We start from the raw sequence: 12,948 nt of genomic DNA on the forward strand, positions 1-12,948 counted from the left end.
CCAAAACCTTGCCACGCAAACCCCATACAGCTAGGTAGAAGGCTGCCATTTGCTCTAAGAAAGAATGTTTATGGCTTTGTCAGAGCACTAGCCAGAAGGATCCAATCCTGCATGCCTAAGATGCATATGCACACACCTGAATCCTATATCTGTTCCAACACATTTTTAAAGAAAACAGAATTCAAGACAGACTAATGCACCCTTCTGCACTAAGGCGACTTTTATAATAAAGTCACAAGTATCTGGAGCTTCACTTTCCTTGCTTCTATAAAACAGCCTTGTGCAATCTTTCTGAGAATTTATTTCTCCACGTTATTTCCAAGAGAGAGTGCATTATGCATTAAGAGGAAGAAGCTAAGAGGGTTTTTCCAAGGTTCTTTCTGTTCTTTATTTTCCAGTCTTGGCAAGGCTACAGCATTAACTGCCATTTTTATCTTCCACCCTGCTGAGATAAACTTTTAATCTTTTAATGTGGAAAAAACAAGAGAACTAATTACTTCCTGATTAAGGGCATTTGAATGGATTTTTTGTATTACCAGCTTAATTATATAAAATAACTGAAGACTACGCTTTTACCATTTTAAGACATTCTGGGGAGACACTGAAACAATCATGAAAATTTCAAATAAAACTCTACCCCAGCCAAAATCTGCACACATCATAAAGCAGAATTATAAGCAGGTTTCTGCAGCCATTGGTTAAGATTCAGAGTTGCAGACTAAGCCTACCTCAAAAGATTCATGTAGATACATAGTCTGACTGTATTTCTTAAGGTAGACTGTTGGTCTTTGAAAATGGCACTGTAATCCTATAAGGTTGAACTGGTACAAGTGAATCCAATGCCTTTTGCTTGTCATTTTCAATATAGCTCATTACAAATTTTTATAAATAACTTCATATGCTGGCTGTATTTCCCATATATTATAAGAAGATGGATCTTAATGTAATTATTTGAGAAAAACTAAAGCATTGCAAAAGACAACACAAGGAACCTTACAATCTTATATAGGGCATGCTAGGAGATCTGGAAGCTAAAAATATACTCCTAGATTGAATACAATTTACTGTGGTATCATACACAAGATTTACACATGCTCTGAAAGAGCTACGGTCTCTTGGACTGTAGCAATTGCTTTCTGCTTTTTATCTCTGGAGGAAAATACAGCTGGATTTATTTTACTGTTTTTAAATCAGGATGAAAGGTTCTGAGGATTTTCTGTCTGATGACATCAGTGCAGTATATGGATTTTACAGAATGGTTCAAGTATTTGTTATATAATTTTTGTTATAATGTCATTCCTGGTTAGGAAAAGCTACTTCTAACTGGAATGAAATCCAGTTATTTTTATTATGTCAGAATTTCCGTAGTTAGATTATCTAGTATGTATTAACCCTCCTGAAAACTTTTATATTTACAAATGGTAGTTCTCAGTTTAGGATTTTTGACTTCCATAAGATTTGGGTTTTCCCTATTTAGGTGCACTTTATTTCTATAAAATTAGGAAATACAGTTTCCCAGAAAAGCAAATCACTGCATGAGTTATTTGAAGAGTGTTGATAAAATTTTCATTGCAGACAGAACTTCATGCTATTTGTGGTAATGGACATCACCAGCCAAAGAAGACTTCAAATTTTAAAGAAGAACAGAATGGTGGACTATGTATCTTAATAAATGTAACTAATGAATTCTATCAAACCAAACGCCTTTGATCAGGATTTCAAAAATAAGTGCTTCCAAATAAAGCATTTTGAGACTGATTGCCAATCTCAGCACAAATTCTAAGATTGCATTCAAGAATATTCTACATTCAATAAAAATCTGAATACTGAAACCATCCAGTGAGACAGTACCAGTAACGAACTGCGTAGGTCTCATGGTCCTGAAGTTTGCTGAAGGTCTCAGTCTATCAAGCTTAGACTAGTATTCAGCAACAGCATTGCATCTACCTTAAAACACAATTATTTTTTTTAAATAAAAAACAGGCTACTGAAGGAGAAAGCTTACCTTTTACATACCCTAGTTACTGTGTTCATTTGAAGCAAGAAACTCAGATTCAATGCCTATTCAATGCATAAGAAATTCAGCCTAAATCTGTGACTCCTAGGCTGCAGGGGGCACATGCACTCCCTCATGGTGTTTGTGTTATTATAAAAATCAAATTAAGATTTTTCAAATTACTTTTCAATGGAAGAAGTAGAAAGAGAAACAACTCTGTGGCCTATTGCTGAAGTGCTCATTTTGAAATAGACCATAGTTTCAATGACCAATTCAGGATTTTATGTTTATCAGATGCTGGGGAGAAAATGCAGAGAAAGGTATGGATTATTCAATAAACAAACAGTAGTCTGTTTTTAAAGTGATTCTCTGTTCTTTAAAGAATGACTGTGAACTCAGCCCAGTTTATAGATAAGGAAAAATTCAGGATGTAAGCATTCACACTCAGCAGAATATTCTGAAAAGTGAAGTGAATGAAGATCACTGTCAAGCCCTGAGAGTTTCTTGTGAAGGTGTACAGTGGCCTTCTAGATGGTCACTCTGAAGAGTCAATCTCTCAGGAGGTCTTACGTGTGATCACTAGTTTAGTTCCATCCTGTTAGCACTCTGAAACTTTAAATAAAGCAGTTAATTGTACTTGAGACTTTCAGAATTGGTAATTTGGAGTCAATGATTATTAGGGTGTCTTCTGTCTAAGAGATGTTACCGGACTGAGAAATTAGGGGCAAAGAGGGGGGAAATCTTCTCTACCTTCCTCATACCCTTTAAAAGAAGGATATCAGCATACCTGGCAAAGTGGGGGAAGCAGAGCATTACGATTTACCTGAAGAAAGTATGGTGCTCCACACAAACCTTCCATAACCTTTTAGCAGCCCGATGGTTTGGCAGTTTGAATCCAATAGTGCTCTCAAACTGTTCCAGCTGGAAAGAATCCACAAATAAATTAGCCCATTTCCTTAAGCTGGCTATTAACTAGCAGGCAGAGTTCAGATAGTTCCATTACTGTAACAAGCTGTAATTCTCCTGTCATAAGACTTCACAAGATTAAAAAAAAAAAAAAAAAAAAAAGGAGAATTTCCAACCTTTTAATAAAATTATACTTGGTGAGCTAGTCATGATGGGTAATAATTACATTATCACTTCCTATCTGTACTAATGACTCTTTTGAGAAATCCAGTAATAGTTCAGTGTTCCTTGCTGATTTTCTGACTAGCTGCCCAATGTATTTATTTTTAAACTGCATGAAGTAATTGTACTGCAGGTTGTACTGCAGACTTCCCTTAGATTTAATAAAAGTCTGAAATCTGTACTGCAGTGTTAAGCTTACCTGATCCGTTTCACTATATAATAGTTTCTTAGCAAAAATATTAGATCTGTGCACCATCAGTGAGCACAAGAACAACACATCTGTGTTCCAAAACTTACAAAACTATAATGTTAGTATTGTACTACTGGTATTTAGACTTCTCTTTTGTTTTACTTATTCACTGTGAAAGGTATCTTAAACATTTTAGCGTATAATCTAAAAAAGCATTACAGTGTTTAACATTATTTTGTTAAATTTCCAGTTACAATGTGTTCAAAATGTAACCCCCCCCTCCTTCTGCAACTCCCACAAACTTATAATGGTATCTGAAAAGAAAGCCGAATCCGCTATTTCCACAGCAGCTAACAGAAAGAGTTGTAATGTCCTACAGGACAACTCAAGCCTTCAGTTACAGCCATAAACTAGAAGCGTTGACGTTTAGTCAACAATTATACCCAAAGAAGCTGCCTCTCTCCCAGGACTGCAAGTTTGTATAGACAGTAAGAACATGACCAGTGTAACTAGTTTCCCCTGTAAAAAGAAAAATAAAATTACAAGATGGCATCTATTAACAAAAGAAAAATAGATTTTCTTCTTGGTTTGCATTTACTAATCAAGACAAGTGTTTAACACAATCAGTAGAATCTGAAGAGAAGAATAAAATGCTCTTAAGTTCTGCTCAAATCCAACATAAGGCTGTGAGGACATCTGGGATAAAAATGAGGATGTTTTCCTGTTGCTGGATAGAAATGATCTCACAAAAGAGACAAGACAGAAGGCTGCTACTTACTTCTGCTGGCCTGACTTTGATGTAGAAATTACTTCGCTTATAGGAAATCTTCAGAATTTTTGGCCAAGCGAAGCGGTTGATCCGGAGTCTGTCTTTGTAAATGAGCAGTCCATTAGCACATACACCCAGCATGATATCCACACCTTCAGAATCCTATCATGTATGAGACAATTTAATAAAAATCAGTTTAATAACATTCCAAACAAGTAATTATTGCTGGCATACCTTGAGGCAATAATGCAACTGGGACTTGTTTCATATTCAAACCTGAAAGACCCTGATAATGAGATTCTTAAAGTAGAAATAGCCAAGTATATTAATTTTATAGAAAAGGCTTTGGACTCTTAAGTAATGGCTTTGGCACTCATATGCCATTGCATATGCCACAGTTCTGGGAAATTATTCCCTATTGCCAGAATACTGAAGAAGTCAACAACTTAAAAGCAAGGAAAGATATGGTGGGTGTGCTACCAATAATTTCAACAAATATTAAAAGAAGAAAAATGAAAAGCAGGCCTTTCCAACTTCACACAGTCAGTGAAAGTCTGAACAAGTTCGTGATCATGGTAATCTTTTACAGTCATCTACTATTCCAGTAAAGATATAGGAAGTAACGGATAGTTGGCTGAAAATGTCAACATAATGATTTCAAAGTGCTAGTGGGCTGGGTTTCTGAGCATTCTGTTCCACTGACAGAGTTTGATGCAAATTTTACAGGCTACAAAACTAATCACTCACTGATAAGTCTTCAATACACTGTGTCACTACACAATACAGCAGAATCTCATGTCCTGCCCAACAAGAAATCAACTACATCAAATGCCAACACTGTCATTAAAAAGTTGCTTCACTGGCATAGCTAACAGCTGCAAGCAGATCCTGGCAAATAGCAGTTCTAATGCTTGCAGTTACTTCACTACGGCAAAAGAAAGCTCCATTAAAACTCTGAAAATCTAAGACAGACCAAGTGAACTGCCATGCTGCACTTGTATTAAAAAATGAATAAGTGTTACAGACATAGTTAATGTATGTGAATAAAAATTTAATTATATTTTTCTAACAGAACACAGGAAAGTCTATGGAAAATTGCAAAAACAAGTGCACATTGTTTCCATATGAAACAGAATTAAACAATGTTTCTCCAGTACTTAAAAGTCCTGGTTTTCTTTTTTAAATATAGGACTGATATGCTTACAATGCATTAATTTTCCTAATGATTTGAGACTCTGGATTTGTGCGAGGGAGTGGGAGGGGGTTGGTTAGTTGGTTTGTTGGGTTTTTAACTAAAAAAATACCACTAGAAATGCAAATTTGACTTGACTTACCAAGAAGAGTGGAAAAAGCACCAAAATACACCCTCCCTCAGACCCCCCCTCCCCTCTGTTTTTAACTCTCATGGTATTACAAAAACAATGACGTGTTCTTTTAGGCTTTACTTTATGGCCCCACGTCTCCTTGGCATCAAAAAAATCTGACATTTAAAATGTATTTAGCCACTCTTACAAATAAAATATTATTTCCAAGCTGTATAGATGTCTATGCATCAAATGTACTTAGATTTAAAATAAATTCTAAGGATGTTATAGCTGTAAACTGAGTAGCTATTGTGACCAAGAGATAAAAGGCTTATACCTAAGAACTGAGGGTATGACATTTTAAAAATAAATATACTATGTTCTTTAATACTAAGCATGTCTATCCTAAAATAACACCAAACCAAACCAATCCCCAATACCTTGGCATGATGTAAATCCACTCCATACATGGAGAGTCTCTTAGCATTTTCTAGGAACTGGGAATCCGCCTGTGCTGGAGTCAAGCCCCTAAAACGATTGAATAAGCCTTGAGTTTATTGACAAAAGAACCAAGAATCAAAACTGAGTGGAATTCTGGAATTCAGACATATAGAAAAACCTCAGTTTGTAAGGTATCAATAGCATTTTTGTCCTAAAGGTTCTTTCAGAGCATATTATAGTCATTTAGTAGAGATTTCCACCTTCAATCTTGCAAAACATTCTAGCTGTATGTTGCTCAAACTAATTCATATGCTCAGATAAAAATATTTTCTCCAAAAGTTCTCATCTGAGATCTTAGTGAAGGTACTATTTTCAAACTAAAATTTTTAAACACATGAAAGTTAGAGGTTCCAGTTACATAGCAAAAGATTTCCAAAGTAACAATAACTTCAGCCTAGCAGTTTTACACATGCTCTTAAGAGATTTGACATAAACATGATAAAGCATGATGATTTCATTTAATCCCACTGTATCTGACACACCTGTGTGTTTTGTGCAGCTCAGCTACTTTCTCTTCCATTTCTTGAGTTTGATTGGGTGCAAATTGAAATTCTCTGATATAGTCACTGCGGTGCTCCTCTGGGTCATGATCACCCAGCTCAGCCTGCAGTGTATATGAACCAAGGAGGGCGTGAGTCACAAAAGAACATGGCAGTCGACCAGAAGCAATATCCTGACGAAGCTGTAGGCACAAGAAATACCTGCATGACAAAGGAAAGGGGAAAAACAAACAAAACCAAGAAGAGAGGAAGTGTTACCAATGACAAGTTTGAGAGATATGGCAGAATTTATTGAGATGCATGTAATCATATAAGCATATTTTAAAATAAGTCAACGCGTTAATAATTTATTACACCTTACATTATTTCAGCATTATTGCCACACAGTAAATTTCACTTCCATTTTCAAGAGTCAATATTACTTTCATAAGTGATGTAAAAAGCAGGGAAAATTCTGATTTCCAATATAAATGAATGAAAAAACTGTATCTAGTTTCTAGCAAAAGCTGACTTAGGCACTCCTTCATTTCACATTGTAGCCTGCAGGTATCTAAGGTTTACAAATAAAAACCCATGCATTTCCCTTGACGTTCCCTTTGGCTTTAAAATTCTAACTTTTATATCCCTTGCAGTTCACCAACTAATCAAGTCATGTAATACACAAAAGAAATCTGGTTTAGTACTGAGCCCATAATTGCCTTCCTTAAACCACGTCCGTATTAGTATGTAATATTTCAGGTACTGCATACATTCTTCTACCAAATTTAACAAGTTAACAATCAGTAGACATCCTACCCTAGCACATATTTTTAATGTAAATTAAAAAAAAATTTCACAAGTGAAGTTTAAATTTTAAGGAATTTAGCTTTAAGCTATAACCATTAAAATGCTTTTCTCAGTTGAACATGCAATTGAAAAGCCAGCCAACTCGCTGAAAACTTTCAAAGAAAACAGACAGCTTCTTTTAAATGCACTGCGTACTAAATGTCTTAGACTATTTTCAGTAATATATCAGCTACACACTTGCATAGCTAGGTTATGCTGTGCAGAAGACTGATCCGATGTCATGCTGTGTAGTAACATATATCCTGCCTCAGCAGACTCAGCTAACTCCAAACCAAAACTAAGTGTTTAAGTTTTACATAACTCCTGAAAAAACAAGTATCAATTCCCTGCATTCTACCCACTGGTTTTGTTAGTCTAGCAATGCTGTTTATTAGGTGCCCAGTATCCACTGCATTCTAAGTATTTTCTATGTAAGAACTTTGGAAGATAATTATTCTCTGGTTTTATTATGTTTTATTATTTTATTTAATGCATATGTATAAAACTACATTCTCACCAACCTACCCTAGGTTACTACTGAAGTACCTTCGATCCCTTGAGCTTCAATCTTAGTATCAATAACCCCACATCCTCATTTGCTATATAATAAAGCAGCAGCCTGACAATAAACCACTGGCTTCTTTCAAATATGATCATTCACATCTTACCTCCCACTCAAATCATATCCCTACTTATTAAATTCTTCTTTCTCACATTTCTTCCTGAAGTTTTCACTCTGCCTTTTCAACTTTGTTCCAAAAAGCAGTTGATGTGAACATCTATAGTGTTCTACAGTAATAGCCAAATTTGTTATGGCATCCAGAAACTGAAGAAGAAATTTTGTATGGCCTTCAAATTAGACCAGCAGTAATTTTTAAGTTTAAAATTAGGAACTATGCATACCTAGTGATGTCTTCAGTCAACTGTGAAGGATCAGGGGGATAAAACTTCACATTAAAGGTGAATATCCAAGGTAAACCTAAACATGGGAAATGTCCGATTGTTAATCTCAAACAAGTCGAAGCAAGCAAAGAAAGAACCTTACTGAAAAATATTACACAGTCATATAAATCTTAGATCACTGAAATCTTGAAGATTTTTTTCCTTCTTTTTACAGTATATTAGTAAGAAGCATAGATTGTTTTCATTATCAGGTAGTAAGTTATATACACATACAGTGAAAGATTAGCATGTTAAAAATTATTTTTAAAGAATGTTTTACAGTAAGTTATGTAAATATCAGAAGATGTTTTTAATTTGAAAACTACCATTAATATATTAACACTTTTAAGATATTCTGTGTTCAAAGACACTTGCACTGAATTTGTGTTTATTTCCAACTCCTCCAAGGCTAAGTCTCCTCCTGTTTAAATTCGCTGTTAGTTTCAGAGACTGTACAATGACTATGAACATGAGATGTCAGAATTCCCAGATGTCAAAATGAGGTCAGCATTGTATACAACAGAAAGATAATAAGTAAATTATTAATATTCATACAGAATGCATGGAAGACAAAAAAATGTTACCCATTCCTCCTTTAAAGTATTTTTGAGAAACAATACCTTTAGCAACTATAATAGCAAAGATATTTTAAGTTTAAATTCTCATGTGTTAGAATTGTTAATATTACATGCATTTTTTAAGCAAAAGCATGCTTAAAACTAGATTAATAACTTGACAAAGCATAAAATGTTGCCTTTAGTCACAGCTCTAGTTTTAAATAAATTTTTAAGATTTGAAGGCTGAAGTCCCTCATCAATAATTAAAATACATTTTTAGAATGTTACTCTACCAGTACTGTAACACTATGTGCAACAGGAATGTGTTCATTGGGAAGTACTAATAACTTGACAAAATATAGAACTTTACTAATTCAAACAAATTTTATTAACTACAATGCAGACATACTTATGTAATAGAAAATCACAAAACAGGAGTCTAGGAAAAGAATTTAATAGTTTGGTTTTGCTTGCTGCTTGAAAGCAAATGCAGTTGAGCTTTATCATATCTTGCCAAACATAAAGAAAGTAACACTACAATGTAGATCTGCTAAAAATGATGAAGAAAGATAAGAAAAGAAATCCAGAGGGGGGCCACAAAGATGACGTGAGGGCTGGAGCACCTCTCCTATGAAGACAGGCTGAGAGAGTTGGGGTTGTTCAGCCTGGAGAAAAGAAGGATCTCTCATATACACCTTAGAGCAGCCTTCCAGTACCTAAAAGGGGCCTACAAGAAAGCTGGGGAGGGACTTTTGACAAGGGCATGGAGGGATAGGACAAGGGGCAATGGCTTTAAACTGGAAGAGGGAAGGTTTAGACTAGATATCAGGAAGAAATTCTTCATGCTGAGGGTGGTGAGGCAGTGGCACAGGTTACCCAGAGCAGCTGAGGATGCCCCATCCCTGGAAGTGTTCAAGGCCAGGTTGGATGGGGCTTTGAGCAACCTGGTCTGGTGGAAGGTGTCCCTGCCTATGGCTTTGAAAAATGTGTATTTTAACCACCACAACAAAAAGACTAACCTGCCATTTGCTACATAATGCTAGAAAGGAGTGCTGACATTTTTGTTTAAGGTTATTTTCTTTAAAAAATCCTGTTTTAAAATTTCACCATTGTTAAAGGTGAAGAGGTGCTTTATGTCAAAATTTCTAATGTCTTTCAACATTTCAATAATTATTTCAGTTTTTCAGGCATGGCTATTCATTGGAGCACGTAAATTTCTGCTTAAGTGTGAACCTCATTCTCTACCTAGCTGCTAAGTCACTATTTCCATCTGAGAGCTGAGGATTTTAGCATATCTTAATGTTCTCAGTTATCAATTATTTGTTAGAATGATAGCTTTGCTTACAACATAAGGCAGGACTCCTTAAATGAGAAAGTCGAATTTATCACATACATATAGACTGAATGGAGTAAAATATTTTTCATTGCATCATTTACCACAATCCAGTGCGAGACAGAATTAAGACAAAAATACCTTTTTAAAAAATGTCTAATGCTAATTAATACATATAGCATGACAAACAGAATTAAAGCTGGAATAGATTAGCCCACTTCCATCATTTATCTCCCAGGGAATTAGCATCACTTAATGAAAAGCTGCAGTAAGCCAAACTGATGAAGAGAAGCAATTGGGCCAAAATATCTATGCACAAGTCTTCAGGGACTGTTGTCATGTTAGCAGGCCTGTGGGATGGGGAGAGATGGATGAAGGATGTGTCCTTCCACACAGCTACTAAACCAGTCTTCAAGATTTCCTGGAATGAAGCAACATTTCCTGATATGACACAATTTTTCCTGGTCTAAAATTGCAGTTAATCTAGTCACAGATGAATTCCTGCTTAACCTATTTATCTTTCTTATCAGCGTTTCTACAGTTAGCTTTCAGAAAGCACTAGGAGACCTAGACACCATTGGAAGAAAAAAAAAAAAAAAACAACACACAACACCACAAACAAACTATATTCTTTACAAAAAGATAAAAAGACCGTAAATCCTCTGAATGTATAGATTATGTGAAAAAATTCAGACGTCTGCTCATACTAATTCCATAGCTAATCCATTGAAAAAATGTTGTAGTTGACTTTGTACTAAATATTTTCTGGACAGTTGGTGACCTTATATTTTGCCTGATTACTGAAAGCACATTTATCCCCTGAATATAGACTAGCAAGTATATTACAATGTGCACAGTCTATATTTATACTTCTTACTACAGCATACTGTTTATAGCCCCATAACAGAGGCATACAAACGTAATTGTCTTCACACAATAATGCACATTATTACTGGTGCTTTGCATTGGTGGCCAAGACAAAAGAAATAAATAAATTTGATATTTAAAATGATATTTAGCATTCTGTCTGTAATAAGGCTCTCTGTTTTGATGTTTAGTAATATGGGCTATAGAAATGTCAAAAATTTTTCTAGTCCGCTTGTTACCTCAAAAATGCTTATGTGGCAACTTTAGGCACATTCTTAGAGAAAAAGAATGCAATATAACCAACCAGCTAGCAGCATACAATTAGCATGATTCATCCCATTTAAACTGGGAAATCAGTGAGGGTTTTTTTCCAGTAAAGGTTTTTTCTGGCTTTTACTTATGGTATCTCTTGTGTCTCAGCTATGATTTTTAGGGTACTACGTGACTAGGGCAGATACGCTACTCACAGGTAGATGTAAAAACGCCACATAAGATTTAGAAAATTACTTCTATAATTTTTCTTAAATTACTATCAAGAAAAACAAAGAAGTAACAAAGATCTATATCCAGTCCACATTTTCAAAAATGCATAAAAAGCAGAGTACAGACAGTCCTGGTTGGACTGACAAGATTCAGTTCACAAACTCAGATATCTCCAAAGTGCAGGATCATTCTTTATAATTAGTAGACATACAGATGCACTTCTGCAGGACAACTCTTCCCTTGGCACAGGTGCTAGGTTCTCCTCAGCAATTAAGCTAGACTCTAGTGTAATTAGCTTAGATCAAAGCTAGCTACAACTTTTACAGATATATAGTTATTTACATAAAATAGATGGATATAAAATAAAGAGACTCCATAAAGTGACCGCCATATTTTGATACCTGAGCATAACCATATGTTTTGTTAGCATTAAAAACAGACAGCCAGAGCTGTACATTTAAATTGCAAGCCCTTTCCCTAATTAATTTTAACTTCCTTTAGCAATTTAAATGCAAACTTTTGATTTCTTAGATATTTTAGAACACTGCAAAATTCTACACTCCTGGTATATTATTCTTACAGAACTGAATTTATTAATTTATCACCATTTGGTCTGCTGCATAATTTGAAAATATACGTATTTAACCATATCCTTATTCTTCTATATCATCCTCTTTCCTAAGCAGTTGTTTAAGCTGTGTTGCAGAATATATCATAGAACCAAGAATGTAAAAAAATCCATTTCAGCTCCAGGACATTCCCAGAACTACCTTAATTGTTGGCTAAGTGTCTCAAAAACTAGGCCAGTATTGCATTTGGCTGTTTTTAAGTTCCCCAGTCTGCATGACTGGATGCCCATTAACAAAAGGATGTTGAAAGCAGCCTTCAGCATGAATAAAGAGAAAGGTTTAAACTTATAGCCCAAGATTTGTCACCAGCTGCCTTACCTATTGTACTATTTCATCTGTTCTAACCTACCTCCATAGAATTACATAGAATTTCCCTCACACCTCAATAATTAAACTAGGTCAAGTAACAAGCAAATTAAGTTTTCTGTCTTCAGTCCTTCAGTTAATTACTTCTTTCTAAAAAGAAAACAACTGCTCTATCACCATAACTGTTATCTCTTTTGATGCTAGTAGACATAGCCTCTTTCAACCCTAGACTATGGCGATGTCATTATATACATAAGCCACCAGTGGCTCCCTTCATAGCCAGTGGAAAAAAGCGGTATTTGGTTTGGTTCCCCTCTCAGGCACCCATTTCAGAATGCACTCACCCAGCTCCTATGAAATAAAGTGCCTGTTCTTTCAAAAAACAAGTGCATTTACCTTAAGGTGGACACAGTTAACCTAAATCAGATCAGATTAGTCATATCCTGGGTACAGTGACGAGTTTCTGAAATCCTTCTGGCTAAATAAGTATTCTCTTGACAAAAGACAGACAATTTTACAGTTAACTTCAAGAGCACACACAGTTAAATGCATCCTTTATCAGGTGAGAATGCACCAAAAAAACCCATACCAGTCTATTCTTCCCTCAGAACACCCAAA

At 35.3% G+C, this 12,948-nt stretch overlaps 1 protein-coding gene across 1 annotated transcript in view; it reads right to left on the bottom strand.

Annotated features, from left to right (window-relative positions):
* Window positions 1–2,815: 2,815 nt before the first annotated feature.
* EPB41L2 (erythrocyte membrane protein band 4.1-like 2) overlaps window positions 2,816–12,948 on the bottom strand; it is a 37,628-nt gene continuing 27,495 nt past the window's right edge. The window contains exons 5-9 of the mRNA XM_009696778.1: window positions 8,117–8,192; window positions 6,371–6,589; window positions 5,828–5,915; window positions 4,093–4,245; window positions 2,816–2,917 (exon numbers count right to left, since the gene is read on the bottom strand). Coding sequence (XP_009695080.1) covers window positions 2,816–2,917; window positions 4,093–4,245; window positions 5,828–5,915; window positions 6,371–6,589; window positions 8,117–8,192 — 638 coding nt within the window. The remainder of the gene's footprint in view (window positions 2,918–4,092; window positions 4,246–5,827; window positions 5,916–6,370; window positions 6,590–8,116; window positions 8,193–12,948) is intronic.

The sequence above is a fragment of the Cariama cristata genome, unplaced genomic scaffold (assembly GCF_000690535.1).
Source record: "Cariama cristata isolate BGI_N322 unplaced genomic scaffold, ASM69053v1 scaffold2633, whole genome shotgun sequence".
Classification (NCBI taxonomy): domain Eukaryota; kingdom Metazoa; phylum Chordata; class Aves; order Cariamiformes; family Cariamidae; genus Cariama; species Cariama cristata.